This window comes from Oncorhynchus masou, chromosome 24 (genome assembly GCF_036934945.1).
Source record: "Oncorhynchus masou masou isolate Uvic2021 chromosome 24, UVic_Omas_1.1, whole genome shotgun sequence".
Lineage (NCBI taxonomy): Eukaryota > Metazoa > Chordata > Actinopteri > Salmoniformes > Salmonidae > Oncorhynchus > Oncorhynchus masou.
In genome coordinates, this window is record NC_088235.1 from 103,434,195 (window position 1) to 103,456,850 (window position 22,656).

Below are 22,656 nucleotides of genomic sequence, written 5' to 3' on the forward strand. Positions count from 1 at the left end.
TGGTTTGGCTCATTATTGTCTGGCTGCAACACTGTTACAACCAGTGATTGAGCTAGTTTGGAGAAGATGGACACTGAGGATTTTATTGAAACTGCTTTTGACAGATCGAGTCTGTGCTGGCAATATGGCTGTAAAATAAGGGTTATTCAAGAATTCATATCAGGTGATTTTATTTTAAGACAAATACTCTATTGGTACAAAATAAATGTAATGTTACATACATTTGAAAATATTGAAAAACAGTAAAGTAAAAAAGAATCATGCTTGATGTACATAATTAGGCATTGACAAAACAGCAACCATTCATGTTGACAGGAGGGTTCTCTAGAGAATAAAGATTCTAAATGATTAGCCCGAGACTGGTAGTTGGTCCATGGGCCTTATTGCTAATTGACTGAAGCACTGTGCTTAGTTAGTCTTTCTGTTGGGTGGAGACCACCCTTATAATTACTCAGTTATCATCTGGTCCCTACCTCCCTAATGATTACTCAGTTACTTTTCTTCTGGTTCTTCCTCACAGAGTGTGGTGGCTCGGCTATCTGGACAATGTTGAAGTAGAGGAGGAGGCCCAGGAAGTGTAGGTAGGAGAACACCGACACCAGGAGGGGAAACAAATCAGGCAGCTGATCCGGAGGGGCCAAAGCCACGCTCATAAAGCTCAAACCAGCCATAGCCGTGATGGAGAAATAGAACTGCAGGAGAGATGGACAGAGTTCATTCTTTTTCAAGGGAGTTGAGCCATCACAGGATATGAGACAAGTCCCCCCCTCTCAGCCCAGAAGTGGGGCTCGAAATTCAATATAAATTCCAGTCAAACCAGAAAGTAAATTTGACAAGGGATTCAAATTGATAAATTAAGCCCATCTAAATAAATAAAAAAATAAAAGTATTTCCTTGGCCCAAGTCATAACTATTCAAACTCGACCAGACTGAAAAACATTTTTTTTAGACCTCACATGACCATCCCTCATCACAAGCTGACGTTTATTTTAGTCCTGACTGGTGCGTCCAGAACGGAAAGGCAAACAGTGTTAGTAGCAGGATCAACATGAACATGTCTATTTGGGACCTGCGGACCCAGGGATCAGTGAGGGTAGGTGTCGTAAGCACCTCCGTATGAGACCAACCCCATGAAACCCTAGCCCCATCACTGGGCCTCCTTATTTACACCTCTTGTGTAAATAAATGTATCTAAGCAAACCTGTGTTAATGACTCTATAAAAAGACACCTTCCTTCTGATCTCACACAGCTCTGTCTGGTGGCGGTGTCTGGCTACGTCCCCATCCCATTCCCTATAAGAGTGCACTACATTTGACCAGGGCCCATCCTATTCTCTATGTAGAGCCCTATGACGCCTCTGGTCAAAAGTAGTGCAGTATATAGGGAATAGGGTGCTATTTGGGATCCCCCCTGCCCATATGTCACTAAAGGAGGGGAGGGTGCAGAGCTGGCCGGGGCCAGGCACTTCAGAGATGCCTGTAACTTAAATAAGTGATAAATAATACTTGGGGCCTGGCAGTGGCTTTCATCTGGCAGGTAGCCTAGCGGTTAAGCGCGTTGGGCCATTAACTGAAAGGTTGCTGGTTTGAATCCCAGAGCCGGCAAGGTGGAAAAATCTGCCGCTCTGCCCTTGAGCAAGGAAGTTAACCCCCAACAACAACTGCTCCCTAAGCACACATTTCGGTTGAATGCATTCAGTTGTGCAAATGACTAGGTATCCTCTTTCCCATCCCAGACAGCCTACACAGCTTACAGTACAGTGGCACATGATCTTTATTTATACAGTTGGAGAGATATCCATATCTTCTCACGCTGATGCCATTCAGGTTAGAGCCGCCGTGCTCCTGGATGTAGATACCACTTAAGACTATTAGAAACACCAGCCATAGAGACAGGCTGCTATGAAATCACTGACAACAACCTGATTGCCAGTTAATAGAGGACCACAATGGAAAGTTTTGACTTTGTGTATATAATCCTCTGTCATTTTGGTACATGTCTTTTTTTGCCTAATGTGGCCTCTTTGTGTATTTAAAATGGTCATAAGATCTAAATTAGCTTCATCTCCCTACTTACGTGTGCAAGGTAAAGGTAACTAGACAGACAACATTGCAACTATCTTCCTGGTAAAGCAAACTGGGTCACACTTTATTTGGATAGTCTGGATTTTTCATCCTCATACGATCTGTTAAGGATTATGGTTAGGATAACGGTGGAGCATCTACAGATGTACTATCCAAATAAAGAGTTTGCTTTGCAATCTGATACATTTCTTGCTATGAATAAATGATGACAGGCAGGCATATGGGGTAGTGCAATGTGAAAGGGAATTTGTTTACACCACCAGGCCACACTTACTTTCCACTTGGTGACTCTGCCGAGGTCCATGCGGGGCATGCAGATGAGGAGGCGGCGGTAGGGCCCCAGACGCAGCTTGTCCTCTGAGCAGTGCTCAAGGGCTGAGAGCAGGTAGATGGACAAGAACAGGAAGGCCAGGGAGGTGACCACGTACGGCAGCAACAGGCCATCCTTCAGAAACAACGGCAGCATGCTGCAGAGGGAGAGAGTACAAGAACAATGTAGCCTCAAACACAGCTGTACTAAGGCCTACTTAAATCCAACAAAACCCCATCTATTCATTGGCAAAACACCTACAAATTATAATAACTGCTTAAGCAACCATTTGACTAAATTATGCAACTTTGTCTTCAATTTACCCAAACAAGATGTACACTATATACAGTGTATTCAGACCCCTTGACTTTTTCCAAAACATTTGACGTTACAGCCTTATTCTAAAATGTATTATTGTTTCCCCCCCCTCAATCTACACACAATAGCCCATAATAACAAAGCAACATTTTGTTTTTTTTAAAAATTTTTGCAAATGTATTCAAAATAAACTATCACGTTTTACAAAAGTAGTAACATAGTAACATCTGACAAAAATATCTAAAGACACCGAAACAGCCAACTTTGTGGAAATTAATATTTGTGTCATTCTCAAAACTTATGGTCATGACTAAGTGCTGTTATTGTGAAGTGGAAACGTCTAGGAGCAGCAATGGCTCAGCCGCGAAGTGGTAGGCCACACAAGCTCACAGAACGGGACCACCGAGTGCTGAAAGCGCGTAAAAAAGTCTGTCCTCGGTTAAAACACTCACTACCAAGTTCCAAACTGCCTCTGGAAGCAACGTCAGCACAATAACATTTTGTCGGGAGCTTCATGAAATGGGTTTCCATGGCCGAGCAGCCGCACACAAGCCTAAGATCATGCGCAATGCCAAGCGTCGACTGGAGTGGTGTAAAGCTTGCCGCCATTGGACTCTGGAGTAGCACTGAAAATGCCTTCTCTGGAGTGATGAATGACGCTTCACCATCCGGCAGGCCGATGGACAAATCTGTTAAGTTTGGTGGAGAAATGGTCTGGGCCTGTCTTTCATGGTTTGAGCTAGGCCCCTTAGTTCCAGTGAACGGGAATCTTAACACTACAGTATACGATGACATTCTAGACGATTCTGTGCTTCCAACTTTGTGGTAACAGTTTTTTTTGGGAAGGCCCTTTCCTGTTTCAGCATGACAATTCCCCGTGCACAAAGCGAGGTCCAGGCAGAAATGGTTCGTCAAGATTGGTGTGAAAGACCTTGACTGGCCTGCACAGAGCCAATACCTCAACCCCATCAAACACCTTTGGGATTAATTGGAATGCCGACTGCGAGCCAGGCCTAATCGCCTGACCTCACTAATGCTCTTGTGGCTGGATGGAAGTAAGTTACTTCAGAAATGTTCCAACATCTAGTAGAAAGCCTTCCCAGAAGCGTGGAGGCTGTTATAGCAGGTGTCCACATACTTTTGGTCACAGTGGAGTTTGGAGTGTGACTGTTTGAGGTTGTGGACAGGTGTCTTTCATACTGATAACAAGTTCAAACAGGTGCCATTAATACAGGTAACGAGTGGAGGACAGAGGAGCCTCTTAAAGAAGAAGTTACAGGTCTGTGAGAGCCAGAAATCTTGCTTGTTTGTAGGTGACCAAATACGTATTTTCCACCATAATTTGCAAATAAATTCATTAAAAATCCTACAATGTGATTTTCTGGATTTTTCCCTCATTTTGTTTGTCATAGTTGAAGTGTACCTATGATAAATTACAGGCCTCATCGTTTTAAGTGGGAGAACTTGCACAATTGGTGACTGACTAAATACTTTTTTGCCCCACTGTATGACCTTTAACCTGGTCTGTTATTATTGGTCCACTATAGTTTCCCCTACTGTAGCTTCCTACCTGAAGGTGGAAGCCTGTAGAAACCAGATGGCTGGCAGAGGAAGGTCATTCAGTAGTAGGCATACTGGCCTAGAGGCAGACAGAAAAGGTTACACACACTTAAATTATACACACTTTATTTAACAACAAACATGGGCCCTGGTCAAAAGTAGTGCACCATATAAGGAATAAAGTTCTGGACAGGTCGAACCAAAAAAAATACAGGTTTATATCATTCCTTTTTACATTAGCTTGACATTCAATTACTTCACAAATCAATGCGAATAGAGCAGCTTGCTATGGAGCAGGAAATATATAGTTGTTTTAGCCTGCATGGGTGCTATCAGCTGTCTCGGCTATGGCTGTTTAGATGCGTGATGGACAGACAAGTGTATGACATGATATGCAAATAACATTTTGCGGGTGGTGAGAGGGTGGAGGAGGAGGCTTGGCTTGAAGCGCTGGGCATCTTTAATGACATGCATTATCTGAATTAGGCTCACAGAATTATACCTATGGAGTAGCAGATTCTACGGAGGAGCTTTTAATGTCTTTGGACTTCTAAGAGTTGGCTTACCGTTGGACCAGAGCTAGCTAACAAGCTTGTGTGTGAAGGCTTTGCATAGGTGCCTCGTGGGACCCCACAAAATGCCCGGAACATGAAAGAACGTTAAAAGGTTCCTATGCTTTTAAAATTAAAGTTCTGTTCCAGAACAGCATAGATACATTTCATTCCCAGTTATAATTCTGTTCCCACAATTCAAAAAAATAAATAATAATCTGTTCCCTGAACCGGTTCCAACTCCTGTTTGTATGTCCAGTTAGACCCATTCCTATAGTCCCAATAATTGATTCACCACAAACAATGCCCCCCTCCTTTTCGCCACAGTCTGGCGTTCCTCCCTAAGCCCTGACATGCATTACTGATTGATTCAGGTACAGGTATGTGGGAGATATATCTCAATCGTTAATAAAGCAACAATCAGCCTAATTTAGATGAATAGATCAGCAAAATCTGTAACCAAATCCCACAGCGCAGTAAAACCTAGATAGCCTAGCGATTACAGCTGCCTGTTGCTTTTTATATACTGCACTGCAGTCAGTGAGGTAAATTATTAAGAACCGCAGGCAGGAAGGCACACACGCATGCGAACACACACTCCTAATCCTCCCCTCTACTCACAAGGCAGGTAGGAGGATTGATTTCTCATGGACTTGAAAGGAGAAGAGGAAGAATGCCAGAGAGGAGTTGACCTGAAATGACATTTTACGCAGGTTGGCATTACATCATTCTCTGTTATCAAACATCAGTAAACTGGACAAAAATACTCACTTACCAAGGCAAGTTTGAACTGCCACAATGTAGGTTTTATCAAAAGTTTTATAGACGAAGGTAGGATAGCCAGGAGAGTGGTGGTCAAACTGAAAACAAAACCAGAATAATTATGTAATCTATCAACTATGATCAATCTGACCAAACAGTGAATGGCCCAGCCCTGAAACCTAACCCTCGGGGTTAAACTGAACCTTGCGGCTGCTCTGCTGCCGGCTTGTTTTAACCCAGCCTGGTCAAACCATAAGGCCCCAGCTACAGTGGGGAGAACAAGTATTTGATAACCTGCAAAATCGGCACTGTTTCCTACTTACAAAGCATGTAGAGGTCTGTAATTTTTTATCATAGGTACACTTCAACTGTGAGAGACGGAATAATAAACAAAAATCCTGAAACTACATTGTATGATTTTTAAGTAATTAATTTGCATTTTATTGCATGACATAAGTATTTGATACATCAGAAAAGCAGAAGGCAGACTGGCCTAGAGGCAGACAGAAAAGGTTACACACACTTATTTGGTACAGAAATCTTTGTTTGCAATTACAGAGATCAGACCTTTCCTGTAGTTCTTGACCAGGTTTGCACACACTGCAGCAGGGATTTTGGCCCACTCCTCCATACAGACCTTCTCCAGATCCTTCAGGTTTCGTGGCTGTCGCTAGGCAATACAGACTTTCAGCTCCATCCAAAGATTTTCTATTGGGTTCAGGTCTGGAGACTGGCAAGGTCACTCCAGGACCTTGAGATGCTTCTTACGGAGCCACTCCTTAGTTGCCCTGGCTGTGTGTTTCGGGTCGTTGTCATGCTGGAAGACCCAGCCACGACCCATCTTCAATGCTCTTACTGAGGGAAGGAGGTTGTTGGCCAAGATCCCGCGATACATGGCCCCATCCATCCTCCCCTCAATACGGTGCAGTCGTCCTGTCCCCTTTGCAGAAAAGCATCCACAAAGAATGATGTTTCCACCTCCATGCTTCACAGTTGGGATGGTGTTCTTGGGGTTGTACTCATCCTTCTTCCTCCAAACACGGCGAGTGGCGTTTAGACCAAAAAGCTCTATTTTTGTCTCATCAGACCACATGACCTTCTCCCATTCCTCCTCTGGATCATCCAGATGGTCATTGGCAAACTTCAGACAGGCCTGGATATGCACTGGCTTGAGCAGGGGGACCTTGCGTGCGCTGCAGGATTTTAATCCATGACAGCGTAGTGTGTTACTAATGGTTTTCTTTGAGACTGTGGTCCCAGCTCTCTTCAGGTCATTGACCAGGTCCTGCCGTGTAGTTCTGGGCTGATCCCTCACCTTCCTCATTGATGCCCCACGAGGTGAGATCTTGCATGGAGCCCCAGACCGAGGGTGATTGAACTTCTTCCATTTTCTAATAATTGCTCCAACAGTTGTTGCCTTCTCACCAAGCTGCTTGCCTATTGTCCTGTAGCCCATCCCAGCCTTGTGCAGGTCTACAATTTCATCCCTGATGTCCTTACACAGCTCTCTGGTCTTGGCCATTGTGGAGAGGTTGGAGTCTATTTGATTGAGTGTGTGGACAGGTGTCTTTTATAAAGGTAACGAGTTCAAACAGGTGCAGTTAATACAGGTACTGAGTGGAGACCAGGAGGGCTTCTTAAAGAAAAACTAACAGGTCTGTGAGAGCCGGAATTCTTACTGGTTGGTAAGGTGATCAAATACTTATGTCAAATTAATTACTTAAAAATCATACAATGTGATTTTCTGGATTTTTGTTTTAGATTCAGTCTCTCACAGTTGAAGTGTACCTATGATAAAAACTACAGACCTCTACATGCTTTGTAATTGGGAAAACCTGCAAAATCTTCAGTGTATCAAATACTTGTTCTCCCCACTGTATGTGGGAAATGTACCAAACACGGTCTCCGCTTAGGGCACCCCAACATTAGTCTAACCCTTCAATTGTCACTCACAGGGGATAGAGACACAGGAAAGGAGGGGGGCCAGGGGGGTACCTCCACTCTGACTGAAGGGGTAGGATAGGGCAGCTGTATCAGGCCTAAAGGGTCCCTGGGGAGAGGGGTATCCGGACCCCCAACATGGGGCAAGAGGGGTGTGCTGGGGGGGGGGGGGTCATGGAGATTTTGGGATACAGATTCCCAGATACTGTCCCACAGGTGTTCCATCATGACATTTCTGTTGAGACATTTTACAGAAACGTCGTAGTAACAAGCATATACATAAATACACGATCCAGTAGTCCACTTCTATTGTAACGAGGAGTGATCCATTGTTTTATGACACATTCTACAGCAAGGTATCCCTCCCCTAACACATATCTATATTCACCCATGGCCAAAAAGCTCTAGTGTTTTAATTTGTTTTAAATACACTACAGTCTTAGAAGTCCAAGTTAAATCCTGGTCTTAACAGTCGGGCAGAAACGTGTCCATCCTGTGCAGAATGCACACAGCACCCCTAAATATAGCCCCATAGGTTATTCAAGCACGTACCACCATGACAACATGAGAAGGGTTCTATGACTGACTGTGTGTAGCATCTTCTCATTCATAAGAACCTTGGAGGAAAATCAACTTTGACTGGAATAACACCTCATGTCAACACAGAGAAGTTAGCTAACTGCTGTTTCTCAAACGGAAATGGTTCAAATAGTTTCTACTGACATTCCAAATCTGAAATCTCATCAGCAGATTTCCAATAGTTGTCAGATTGCCCATAGCAGCTGGTAGTGATCAGTATCTCAGTGTTCAAGGGATAATCTTGTTTTCACTCTGCAAGAGAGCATGAGATGGAGAGTGAGAGGAGGATTACCTGAAGTAGAGCTGGGTATCAGTGGACAGGATGGTCTTGATCTTTATCAGGACATTCAAGCTGCACCACGTGTTGGCCACTTTATCCTGTCAACACACTTTATCCTGTCAACACACTATCCTGTCAACACACACACACTTTTTAATAAGAAAATAAATACGTTTCATAGCTCACTTCCTATAACGATGCAGAACCAATAGGTTGATCATATTCCTTATTGTTAGTGAAGTGTTTATTATCGATGTGAATCATTTAAATGAGTTAGAAAACTCATTACAAGGGTTTTAAATTTAGAAAACCACATATGGTATGACAGTACGCTGCTTTAAAAAGCATTCGGTTTTGAAGAGAAGGCTAATAAGTGGCATTGCTCCAAGTGAAAGTGCAATAAGAATTCCTTCTTTGCATTCCACAATGTATTTGCACAGGAGCGCTTTGGAAGGTATTACCAGCCTCATAAATCGCCTGTCAGGTCATATGGAACGGGATGTCACTGGAAGCTATGCACTTTCTGTAAACTTGGGGACACAGGGTTAAATATTCAGAGATAATCACATTACAATAATTTCTGCATTCTTCGGCACATTCAGACCACCCCATAGAAGAACACTGTCACAGTGTGTCCACCCACCACACCACCCAAAGCATAGTTATAACCATTGGGAAACAGATCCAAACTGTCAGTCTTAACAACGGTCTTTGCGGTTGGGGTAACTGGCAGGAAATGGGGGACGGAGGACTGACCGTGTAATTCATGTGATTTAAGGCCTTAGCAGTTGTTCTGAGATCAGATGTTAAGACCCCCTGCTGCTTCTACTGGCTGTGATATGACACAAAGTAGAAATGCAATGCATAGATCACTGTAGTCTAATCATGTCTCTATGCGGTCCACTGGGCTTGCTACTACAGCTGCTCAGAGCACAGCTGTGTGTGTGTGGAGGTTACAGACAGGCCCAGTCAGCAGGCTGTCCGTCCTGCAGACGTCGAGGCCCCATCTCTCCTCAAACACACCCCCTGTAGCCCCCACCCCCCAAATAACGACCCTATCGGAATGTCCACCAACGCCGCCTCGGCTGAGGGCTACACAGGAACCTGGGGTTCGGCTGCAAATGTGGGTAAGTGCCGATGGCGTCACTCTTCACCTATAAACCAGCTTGGAATTTCATAGGCTGCAGCATTTGGTGCCATTTTTGTGAAGCAGGAAAACAGGCGGTCAGAGTGCTGCGTGGTGGGTAAACGTACAACTTACCCTCCTCACCCCCTCAACCTTCCCCACCACCCCTTCTCGCCCTGTCTGCTTGTCCCAGTCCGGCTTCTGCTTACGTGCACAATTTCACAATTAGTTCAGGCAGGCTTCTCCTGGAGACCCTCGCACCACGGGGTATAGAGACACCCACACTTTGTGCATTATGTTTGTATCGTTTCATAAATAAATAACTGTCAGGCATAGTGCCAGCATGACCAACCTCACATAGCCTTTTTTTTGGGGGGTGTATTGTAAGATTTCTACCGATATTGCCCTACAGATTAATACTTTACCGAAGAGTATAATGATATATCCCTGATGGTGGTTTTTCAGATCCCCTAACAATACAGTTTGCAGGTCCATCGGAACCCTGGTATTATGACATAACAACCATTCCTGGACCTGACTCCAAAAGCCAGCCACCGTTGGACAGTACCAGAAAATACATTTTATTGATTCTGTTTCCTTGTGACAAGAGGCTGCACAAGGCTGACTGTTTAATGTTCAATTACTTCTCACATCACCGCACCCTGGGGAATGGGTGCAGGGCACAGGGCAGGCTTCCAAAACTAGAGCAGCTGGCCTTGGCCTCTGAGCTGCCCCTGTAACGGTGTTACCTCAGCAGCTCAACCATGACATGCTTTCAATATGTTCTAACTAATGTCCCCAGTGTGAGCCATCACTGTCCATCAGTTTTCCACTTCCCCCCTCTGCACCTCTCCTCCTGTGTGGCCTTGCTGTGTGTACATACACGCATGTAAGTTCACTTTTCAAGGACGCAGCAGTTTAGCTGCCAACGTTTTGCACAACGAATGGATGCACTCTGACACGCATAGTGTTGGCCCTTGGCACCGAACCATGCATCACACGGCTAAAACATGGCCCCGCAATGATGTGCTGAAAATACCCTGGCAGTAAATGTGTTAGATTTATCTTTACCCCCCAGTCACTACGACCCCCCCCCCCCCCCCCAGATAGAGCAAACCTGATCTTCTGACCTTTCACCATTTTATTCCTCTGTTTTCTTTGATCCTGCAGGAGATCCATTTCCAATTGGCGAAGCACAGAGGAATTGATGGAGGGTAGCAGGTTGTGTGTGTGTGTCTGTAAGAGCATGTGGGCTGTGAAGAACAGGAGGCGCAGCATACCACTCCTGTCTACGAGGGCAGCACTTTGTTGACTACCATAAACCTCCTCATCTTTCTAACACCAACTGATTTCGACTTGGCAGATAGTGTGGTCTCTCAAAATTGGGCTGTGGGTGGAGAATCTGGTTTGGGTTACTCTGTTGGTCTCCAGAACATTCTACAAGCTTTAGGTGACTCACGTCGCAGAATGTTAGGGAAACCACTTGACTTGATAGTATGACTAATTGCCTTGAATACTGAAACCTTTTTGTACGTACCTCGAATAGGCCTCGCCCCACAGGGAAAAGGCGGTGCACCACCTGCAGGATCTGGCCAGGGTCAGACAGGAAGGGCAGCCAGCAGAGGGCAAAGGTCACCAGGACTGTTACAGCGATCTTGACTAGCAGGAACAGCCTGGGTGGGTGGTGGATGAGAAAACAAACGATAAAGTACACCGAACTTTTGAAATGGTCAAATACCCAAAACATAAACTTACACACGGTCTAAGATACCCAAAACTGCTACGCTGATATGTACTGTAAAGCAGTGAAACATGATCATTCATATTGTCAATAGTATTAATTGGCTGAATCTCGCATCACAACAGCTGTGAGTGTAACTATTCACATCCCAAGTTAGTCAATATATGTTGGGGAAACCATGCGTCAGCTAAAAGTCTTTCACAGTAGGTCAGCTGTAGTAGCTGTGTGGCGGTAAAGTTGCACACACAGGAACAGTCAAGGAGCTTGGGCATGGCCATAATGTTATCTGGACATATCTTCCCCTGCCCATCTAATCTAGCTATCCATTAGCCCTTGGTACATTGTTACTAGATAAACAAATGTGGGGACACTAGAAACAAATGTGGGGACATTAGAAACAGTCATCCAATCTGATTGGCTCGCCTCAGTAACTCTGCTACTCTGTTTTGGAGAAAATGTAGGCTACTTTATGGGGCCATGTTTTGTGGGAAGGGCTATACAGACTTTTCTGGCTTGCAAACCGACTAGCGTTAACTGTAGCCTAAACCCAACCCTTAACCCTGACCCTAACCTAATTTTAACCAATTCTGAAATTAAATATTGATTTGCATTTCAGAAAAGTCTGCATAGCCCTTTCCATGTTTTGTCCACTGGCGACAGAAAATGATTGATTCTGGGTATTACTTTAAAAACAATCATGCTGATTCAGTGAATGATGAATATAATATAATCTGATGTTGAATGCTTTTGGGAGGGATCTTAGACCATTCCTCCATACAGAATACTTCCTTGATATCCTTTATCTGCGCTTATGGACTGCCCTCTTCAATTCACAGACCGAGTTCACCTTGTATCTTTATTGACCTTTTATCTCAATATTTGCATTCTATGCACACTCACAGGGCCCTACACACACACACTCCATCTTCTGACTCACACATAATATGCACATACAGTACCAGTCAAAAGTTGACACCTCCTCATTCAATGGTTTTTCTTTATTTTTACTATTTTCTACATTGTCGAATAATAGTGAACACATCAAAACTATGAAAAAACACATGGAATCAGGTAACCAAAAAAGTGTTTAACAAATCAAAATTCTTCAAATTAGCCACCCTTTGCCTTGAGAGCTTTGCACACTTTTGGCATTCTCTCAACCAGCTTCACCTGGAATGCTTTTCCAACAGTCTTGAAGGAGTTCCCAAATATGCTGAGCACTTGTTGGCTGCTTTTCCTGCACTCTGCGGTCCAACTTATCCCAAACCATCTCAATTGGGTTGAGGTCAAGTGATTGTGGAGGCCAGGTCATCTGATGCAGCACTCCATCACTCTCCTTCTTAGTCAAATAGCCTGGAGGTGTGTTTTGCGTCATTGTCCTGTTGAAAAACAAATGATAGTCCCACTAAGCACAAAGGAGATGGGATGGCGTATCGCTGCAGAATGCTGTGGTAGCCATGCTGGGGAAGTGTGCCTTGAATTCTAAATAAATTACCAACAGTGTCACCAGCAAAGCACCATCACGCCTCCTCCATGCTTCACGATGGGAACCACACATGCAGAGTTAATCCGTTCACCTACTCTGTCTCTCACAAAAACCTGCCAGTGTTTTTGTGAGGACAGATTTCCACCGGTCTAATTAATGTCCTTTGCTCATGTTCTTGACCCAAGCAAGTCCCTTCTTCTTATTGGTGTTCTTTAGTAGTGGTTTCTTTGCAGCAATTCGACCATGAAGGCCTGATTCACAGTCTCCCCTGAAAGGTTGATGTGTCTGTTACTTCAACTCTGTGAAACATTTATTCGGGCTGCAATTTCTGAGGTTGGTAACTCTAATAAACGTATCCTCGACAGCAGAGGTAACTCTGGGTCTTCCTTTCCTGTGGCGGTCCTCATGGGAGCCAGTTTCATCATAGTGCTTGATCGTTTCTGCGACTGCACTTGAAAAAACTTTCATGAGTTTGATTGACTGACCTTCATGTCTTAAAGTAACAATGGACTGTCGTTTCTCTTTGCTTATTTGAGCTGTTCATGCCATAACAATGAACTTGGTCTTTTACCAAATAACGCTATCTTCTGTATACCACCCCTACCTTGTCACAACACAACTGATTGGCTCAAATGCATTAAGAAGGAAAGAAATTCCACAAATGAACTTTTAACAAGGCACACGTGTTAATTGAAATGTATTCCAGGAGACTACCTCATGAAGCTGGTTGAGAGAATGCCAAGTGTGCAAAGCTGTCATCAAGGCAAAGGGTGGCTACTTTGAAGAATCTCAAATATAAAATAGATTGATTTGTTTAACACTTTTTTTGGTTACTACACGATTCCATGTGTTATTTCATAGTTTGTCTTCACTATTATTCTACAATGTAGAAAAATAGTAAAAATAAAGAAAAACCCTTGAATGAGTAGGTGTGTCCAAACTTTTGATGGTATGGTATGGTACATTTATACTGACTCTACACACACCCACTCACATTCAAGCTGCTGCTACTGTGTTTATCATATATCCTTTTGCCTAGTCACCTTACCCCTATACATATCTACCTCCATCACTCCAGTATCCCTGAACCTGTATATAGTCACCTTCCCCCTATACATATCTACTTCCATCACTCCAGTATCCCTGAACCTGTATATAGTCACCTTCCCCCTATACATATCTACTTCCATCACTCCAGTATCCCTGAACCTGTATATAGTCACCTTACCCCTATACATATCTACTTCCATCACTCCAGTATCCCTGAACCTGTATATAGTCACCTTCCCCCTATACATATCTACTTCCATCACTCCAGTATCCCTGAACCTGTATATAGTCACCTTCCCCCTATACATATCTACTTCCATCACTCAAGTATCCCTGAACCTGTATATAGTCACCTTACCCCTATACATATCTACCTCCATCACTCCAGTATCCCTGAACCTGTATATAGTCACCTTCCCCCTATACATATCTACTTCCATCACTCCAGTATCCCTGAACCTGTATATAGTCACCTTACCCCTCTACATATCTACTTCCATCACTCCAGTATCCCTGAACCTGTATATAGTCACCTTACCCCTATACATATCTACTTCCATCACTCCAGTATCCCTGAACCTGTATATAGTCACCTTACCCCTATACATATCTACTTCCATCACTCCAGTATCCCTGAACCTGTATATAGTCACCTTACCCCTATACATATCTACTTCCATCACTCCAGTATCCCTGAACCTGTATATAGTCACCTTACCCCTATACATATCTACTTCCATCACTCCAGTATCCCTGAACCTGTATATAGTCACCTTACCCCTATACATATCTACTTCCATCACTCCAGTATCCCTGAACCTGTATATAGTCACCTTACCCCTATACATATCTACTTCCATCACTCCAGTATCCCTGAACCTGTATATAGTCACCTTACCCCTATACATATCTACTTCCATCACTCCAGTATCCCTGAACCTGTATATAGTCACCTTACCCCTATACATATCTACTTCCATCACTCCAGTATCCCTGAACCTGTATATAGTCACCTTACCCCTATACATATCTACTTCCATCACTCCAGTATCCCTGAACCTGTATATAGTCACCTTACCCCTATACATATCTACTTCCATCACTCCAGTATCCCTGAACCTGTATATAGTCACCTTACCCCTATACATATCTACCTCTATCACTCCAGTATCCCTGAACCTGTATATAGTCACCTTATATAGTCCCCCCCTATACATATCTACTTCCATCACTCCAGTATCCCTGAACCTGTATATAGTCACCTTACCCCTATACATATCTACTTCCATCACTCCAGTATCCCTGAACCTGTATATAGTCACCTTACCCCTATACATATCTACTTCCATCACTCCAGTATCCCTGAACCTGTATATAGTCACCTTCCCCCATATACATATCTACTTCCATCACTCCAGTATCCCTGAACCTGTATATAGTCACCTTACCCTATACATATCTACTTCCATCACTCCAGTATCCCTGAACCTGTATATAGTCACCTTACCCCTATACATATCTACTTCCATCACTCCAGTATCCCTGAACCTGTATATAGTCACCTTACCCCTATACATATCTACTTCCATCACTCCAGTATCCCTGAACCTGTATATAGTCACCTTACCCCTATACATATCTACTTCCATCACTCCAGTATCCCTGAACCTGTATATAGTCACCTTACCCCTATACATATCTACTTCCATCACTCCAGTATCCCTGAACCTGTATATAGTCACCTTACCCCTATACATATCTACTTCCATCACTCCAGTATCCCTGAACCTGTATATAGTCACCTTACCCTATACATATCTACTTCCATCACTCCAGTATCCCTGAACCTGTATATAGTCACCTTACCCCTATACATATCTACTTCCATCACTCCAGTATCCCTGAACCTGTATATAGTCACCTTCCCCCTATACATATCTACCTCCATCACTCCAGTATCCCTGAACCTGTATATATGGCAGTGGAACTGACTTTTTAAATATTTCCTGTATGTAGTATGCTCACTCACTGACTGTGTTTCATATGTCTTACTCTTATTTCTCTTGTTATTGTTTTCTAGTAATACATTGTTATTGATTATTGCAATGTTGGGTTTTGGGTTAGCAAGAAAGGCATTTCACAGTACTTGTGCATGTGACATTAAAACTTGAAACAAACCACAGGTTTTAAATGGGGTTCAAGTCAGGAGACTGAAATGGCCATTGCAAAATGTTGATTTTGTGGTCAATTAACCATTTATTTGGGGATTTTGATGTATGTTTGGGTTATTGTCTTGCTGGAAGATCCACTTGTGGACAAGTCATGGCAGAGACAACCAAGTTTTTGGCTGAAATGTCCTGATACTGGGTAACGTTCATGATGCTGTTGACCTTAACAAAGGCCCCAGGACCAGTAGAAGCAAAATAGCCCCATAACACCAAATATCCACCACCATATTTTACAGTAGGTATGGTGTTATTTTCTGCTCATACATTGTAATTTTGACGCCAAATCCACCACTCGCGTGTGTGGCCAAAGAGCTCTATTTTCATGTCGTCCAACCAATGTAAACGCCTGGAGTTGCTAAACGGCATTGGCACTTGGATTGGAACCAGTTCTTTGGTCAGATGACATGAAAATTGAGCTCTTGGCCACACATATCCCTCCCAACGGGTTCTCCGGCTCATAAAACATTTTTAAAAAGGCTCCGTGTGGTTATCCTCACAAGGTAAGGTATTGAAAATGGGTGTCAATTTTGACCCCTACCTCTTTGAGCAATTGTATTAGTATAAAATAATATATATATTCCCAATTGTTTTCAGCATACAATATAGTTCAGTATTTTTATAATTTATATATTTTATATAGTCATGTTTGCTCATCTTTATCAGGGGTGTCAATAATTTCAGATCTCACTGTATATCATCTCGCCACACACACAGTCCCATTCACACAAACCCTCTTAGCCAGGGGTATAAGTCTAAGTCAGCTAACTCACCCTCGGCCTGCCAGGCCCTGCTTGAAACACTTGCCCAGTAAGTAGCAGAAGAAGGGTAGGGAGTGGTAGAGCTCCATCTGTTTGTAGTTGAGGGACAGGACGAAGGCCAGAGAGCCCAGCACGTCCCAGCCCAGACCCAGAACCACCACACCCCATAGGGCCAGCCCCAGGCTTATACTGTTATATCTGACACCCAGTTAAAGAATACATAGTCATGATGGTACTGTTACCGGATGCTCTGCTATGCGTCATTCATACAAATCCTGGTCTCCAATCAAACTGCTTTTTTAAATCTTCAAATAATATTTTTGCAGGAATCTCCTTGCGAATTATTTTGCCGAAGATTTTATCACCGCCGGGCTGGGCAACCTGAGCTTTTGCTATCTCATGCGCCATGGCTCCAGCCACATGAGGTCTAGCATTGTCTTGCATTAGGAGGAACCCAGGGCCAACCGCACCAGCATATGGTCTCACAAGGGGTCTGAGGATCTCATCTCGGTACCTAATGGCAGTCACGCTACCTCTGGCGAGCACATGGGCTGTGCGGCCCCCCAAAGAAATGCCACCCCACACCATGACTGACCCACGCCAAACCAGTCATGCTGGAGGATGTTGCAGGCAGCAGAACGTTCTCCACGGCGTCTCCAGACTCTGTCATGTCTGTCACATGTGCTCAGTGTGAACCTGCTTTCATCTGTGAAGAGCACAGGGCGCCAGTGGTGAATTTGCCAATCTTGATGTTCTCTGGCAAATGCCAAACGTCCTGCACGGTGTTGGGCTGTAAGCACAACCCCCACCTGTGGACGTCGGGTCCTCATACCACCCTCATGGAGTCTGTTTCTGACCGTTTGAACAGACACATGCACATTTGTGGCCTGCTGGAGGTCATTTTGCAGGGCTCTGGCAGTGCTCCTCCTGCTCCTCCTTGCACAAAGGCGGAGGTAGCGGTCCTGCTGCTGGGTTGTTGCCCTCCTACGGCCTCCTCCACGTCTCCTGATGTACTGGCCTGTCTCCTGGTAGCGCCTCCATGCTCTGGACACTACGCTGACAGACACAGCAAACCTTCTTGCCACAGCTCGCATTGATGTGACATCCTGGATGAGCTGCACTACCTGAGCCACTTGTGTGGGTTGAAGACTCCGTCTCATGCTACCACTAGAGTGAAAACATCAGCCAGGAAGCATAGGAACTGAGAAAAGTGGTCTGTGGTCACCACCTGCAGAACCACTCCTTTATTGGGGGTGTCTTGCTAATTGCCTATAATTTCCACCTGTTGTCTATTCCATTTGCACAACAGCATGTGAAATGTATTGTCAATCAGTGTTGCTTCCTAAGTGGACAGTTTGATTTCACAGAAGTGTGATTGACTTGGAGTTACATTGTGTTGTTTAAGTGTTCCCTTTATTTTTTTGAGCAGTGCACATACAATACCCCATAATGACAAAGCAAAAACAGTTATTTTAACATTAAAAAAAACTGAAATATAACATTTACATAAGTATTCAGACCCTTTATTCAGTACTTTGTTGAAGCACCTTTGGCAGCGATCACAGCCTCAAATCTTCTTGGGTATGACGCTACAAGCTTGGCACACCTGTATTTGGGGAGTTTCTCCCATTCTTCTCTGCAGATCCTATCAAGCTCTGTCGGGTTGGATGGGGAGCGTCTCTCCAGAGATGTTTGATCAGGTTCAAATCTGAGCTCTGGCTGGGCCGCTCAAAAACCTTCAGAGACTTGTCCCGAAGCCTGCATTGTATTGGCTGTGTGCTTAGGGTCGTTGTCCTGTTGGAAGGTGAACCTTCGCCCCCAGTCTGAGGTCCTGAGTGCTCTGGAGCAAGTTTTCATCAAGGATCTCTCTTCTACTTTGCTCCGTTCATCTTTCCCTCGATTCTGACTAGTCTCCCAGTCCCTGCCACTGAAAAACATACGCACAGCATGATGCTGCCACCAGCATGCTTCACCGTAGGGATGGTGCGAGGTTTCCTCCAGACGTGATGCTTGGCATTCAGGCCAAATAGTTCAATCTTGGTTTCATCAGACCAGAGAATCTTGTTTCTCATGATCTTTTTTTTTTACCTTTATTTTACTAGGCAAGTCAGTTAAGAACAAATTCTTATTTTCAATGACGGCCTAGGAACAGTGGGTTAACTGCCTGTTCAGGGGCAGAACGACAGATTTGTACCTTGTCAGCTCGGGGGTTTGAACTCACAACCTTCCGGTTACTAGTCCAATGCTCTAACCACTAGGCTACGCTGCCACCCCTTAAGTGCCTTTTGACAAACTCCAAGCGGGCTGTCATGTGCTTTTTACTGAGGAGTGGCTTCCATCTGGCCACTCTATCATAAAGGCCTCAATGGTGGAGGGCTGCAGAGATGGTTGTCCTTCTGGAAGGTTCTCCCATCACCACAGAGGAACTCTGGAGCTCTGTCAGAGTGACCATCAGGTTCTTGGTCACCTCCCTGACCAAGGCCCTTCTCCCCTGATTGCTCAGTTTGGCAGGGTGGCCAGGTCTAGGAAGAGTCTTGGTGGATCCAAACTTCTTCCATTTAAGAATGGAGGCCACTGTGTTCTTGGGAACCTTCAATGCTGCAGAATTTTTTTGGTACCCTTTCCCAGATCTATGGACAATTCCTTCGACCTCATGGCTTGGTTTTTGCTCTGTCATGCACTGTCAACTGTGGGACCTTATATAGACAGGTGTGTGCCTTTCCCAATCATGTCCAACCAATTGAATTTACCACAGGTGGACTCCTAACAAGTTGTAGAAACATCTCAAGGATGATCAATGGAAACAGGATGCACCTGAGCTCAATTTCGAGTCTCATAGCAAAGGGTCTGAATACTTATGTAAATAGGGTATTATTATTTTTTTGTAATAAATTGGCTAAAAATTCTAAACCTGTTTTAGCTTTGTCATTATGGGTTATTATGTGTAGATTTCATGAAAAATGTGTATTTAATCATTTTTAGAATAAGGCTGTAACGCAAAACAAAATTTGGAAAAAGTCAAGAGGTCTGAATACTTTCCAAATGCACAGCACCTGGGATGACAAGAGATGGTCATGATTTTGACATAAGAATAATATGATCCAGTGATAGAAACAGCTTGGGTTTTTAAAGGATACTGGAAATGCCCGTAGTCTATTAGAATAAGGCCTGGATAGAGCAGGATACAGAGGACTGTGCAGACCTAGGCAAGAAGAGAACACAACACACATTATAGTGAGACGGGCAGGTAATGCCCATCTAATACAGTATCTTTGTTTTTGTAATTCTCAAAACTGAGACTGCACTTATTTTGAGTTACACATCAAATAGAGGGAATGTAAATGTCATAAGTCTGACATACCTTCTTTTTGTTTGATCCTTCACTGAGGTAAAAACTGTAAAGTACAACAGCAGGAATGTATATCAGCAGATCTGCAACAAGAACTGAGCAAAGATACATATATTCAGTCCCACAAATGAATCACTATGCTCTTCGTTGGTGTCTCACTCCTATGTGATGCTCGTCACTCAACCAACAGTCAGTGCGGGGGGTGGGGGGGTTCTTTAACATGTACTATTATTTAAACTGGCTGTCAGTAGTGTTAATGTGTACTGTTCTTTAACCTTTCTGTCAGTTGTGTTAATGTGTACTGTTCTTTAACCTGTCTGTCAGTAGTGTTGATGTGTACTGTTCTTTAACCTTTCTGTCAGTTGTGTTGATGTGTACTGTTATTTAACCTTTCTGTCAGTTGTGTTGATGTGTACTGTTATTTAACCTGTGTGAGAAGCGTTGATGTGTACTGTTTTTTAACCTGTCCGTCAGTTGTGTTGATGTTTACTGTTCTTAAACCTGTATTTCAGTAGTGTTGATGTGTACTGTTCTTTAACCTGTCTGTCAGCAGTCTTACCTGTGGCTCTCATAAACAACTTATGTCCATAGCTTTCATGACCTCGAGACGCATGCAACTCCACCCAGTCTGGGTTTATCAGCTTGGCCCTGCAGGAGAGCACAACAAAGTAATATAATAATGATAACATTCATAATATATATTGCAGTACTGTGTGCATACATTTTCATACGGTGGCCCCAGCAGAAATCAAACCCATGATCTTGATGTTTGTGTGTGTGCCCTCAGACTTACACATGTGCACAGAGCAGGCTGTGGTAGGCTGTGAGAGGGGGATAGTCCAAACCCCAGTAGTTTAGGTTGTTGTCTGTAGTGTTGAAGTACCTGAAGGATGAAAACAACATTAAGTTATCCAAACTATTGCTAAGAAACTTTATAAAAACACACAAAGATGCAAGACAGGACCATAGACAGCTGCATAGACCAACCATTCATGAACAGGCAGATTGTAAGTCACTTCTTGCCAGTGCCTTTGAGCTTCGTAGTCCCCGAACATGGGTGGTTTGCCTGCCCCTGAAAATAAGAGAAATGGGTAAAAATGCTGCTGAATAATAATAGCTAGCTAGCTACCTATATGAAATATGCAGAGAACGAGATTACAGTCCTGCTGTTGAACAGTGGCTAGCTAGTAAGCGGACTCGTGTTTATGTCTCTAGCAAGCTAATGTCCATAATAATTTCACCAAAATATCGGTTGCATTTTACCACTCAAAATCAACAATTTTACAAGTTTACAATGCAAACTGGCTAGGATTTCTGGCTAACTATGTAGCTATGAAACAGGGGGCTGTCAGTGAGCCCTGCAGGTGCAACATGAGCATAAAGCTAGCTAGCTACGGTCCATTTCCTACCTGAATAAGAGTTCAAGGATACAGCCCATCTTGCCGTAAGACCGAACAAAACACAAATGGACACAAGGCTCCAGTTCTCCATGACCGATACTATACAACAGCGTTATTATTGGCAACGAAATGCTATAATTCTCGATGCATGTTGCAGCTTCCGTGCAGGATTGTTGTTTACACTTCCTGAACACGTCAGCGCAGGCGCCGGTTGATGACGTGTCATGGTAACTCGGTTCTTTTTTGGTCAGAGCTGGATGATGTTGACGATAGAGAATATTCGATTTCAATCAAAAGCAGAATAAACCAAAACCGACATTATCACATTATATGTCAATATGCACAAATAGTGACGGAAAGAAGATTGATAGTGAAGGATTTAGCTACTTTGGCTATTTGTTCAAATATGTGATTTGGACATTGAAGGAACCAGTTTTTCCACAAGTAGGCTAACCAATACACTCTTAGAAAAAGGTGTTATCTAGAACCTAAAAGGTTTCTTCGGCTGTCCCCATAGAGGACCCATTGAATAACCCTTTTTGGTTCTAGGTATAACCCTTCTGGGTTCCATGTAAAAACCCTTTCCACCGAGGGTTCTACCTGTAACCCAAACGGTTTCTACCTGGAACCAAAAAAGGGTTCCACTATGGGGACAGCTGAAGAACCTTTTTGGAACACTTTTTTTTCTAAGGGGCTCCTGGGTGGCTTAGCAGTTTAAGGCACTGCATCTCAGTGCAAGTGGTGTCACTACAGTCCCTGGTTCGAATCCAGGCTGTATCACATCCTGCCGTGATTGGGAATCCCATAGTGCGGCACACAATTGGCCCAGCATCATCAGGGTTTAGCCGGGGTAGGCCGTCATTGTAAATAAGAATTTGTTCTTAACTGACTTACCTAGTTGAATGAGGGTTAAATAAAAGTCATTGGCCATGTGGGCTTAGACAGTTGGTTTGAGGTTACATTAACTAGTAGACAGTAATTTTAGCCATTATTTTGACCCACATGATAAAACAATGCCTATAGTCTGAGACTTCAGTGAGTGCTATGCCAAGTCATGATTCTCTATGAAGGATTGACAAACAAGAGAGGTAACAATATGTGACAGCAATAGGAGGTAGTTTATGAATATGTA

At 43.7% G+C, this 22,656-nt stretch overlaps 1 protein-coding gene across 1 annotated transcript; it reads right to left on the reverse strand.

The window, feature by feature from the left end:
* Positions 1–153: 153 nt before the first annotated feature.
* alg6 (ALG6 alpha-1,3-glucosyltransferase) lies at positions 154–21,728 on the reverse strand. The gene is made up of 14 exons (XM_064935939.1): positions 21,534–21,728; positions 21,112–21,196; positions 20,918–21,007; positions 20,684–20,772; positions 20,137–20,219; positions 19,913–19,977; positions 16,788–16,973; positions 11,050–11,185; positions 8,399–8,484; positions 5,600–5,684; positions 5,446–5,516; positions 4,284–4,352; positions 2,360–2,552; positions 154–692 (listed from the first exon to the last, which is right to left on the reverse strand). Exons 1-14 carry the CDS (start codon positions 21,613–21,615, stop codon positions 489–491), a joined length of 1,524 nt encoding a protein of 507 aa, XP_064792011.1. The 5' UTR covers positions 21,616–21,728; the 3' UTR covers positions 154–488.
* Positions 21,729–22,656: the final 928 nt, after the last annotated feature.

Coding starts and splice junctions, on each gene's coding strand:
- alg6 (XM_064935939.1), bottom strand. CDS start 21,615: ATGGAGAACTGGAGCCTTGTGTCCATTTGTGTTTTGTTCGGTCTTACG. Junction 21,197..21,533: donor ATCCTTGAACTCTTATTCAG/GTAGGAAATGGA, acceptor TCTTATTTTCAG/GGGCAGGCAAACCACCCATG. Junction 2,553..4,283: donor CTACAGGCTTCCACCTTCAG/GTAGGAAGCTAC, acceptor CTCCCTCTGCAG/CATGCTGCCGTTGTTTCTGA.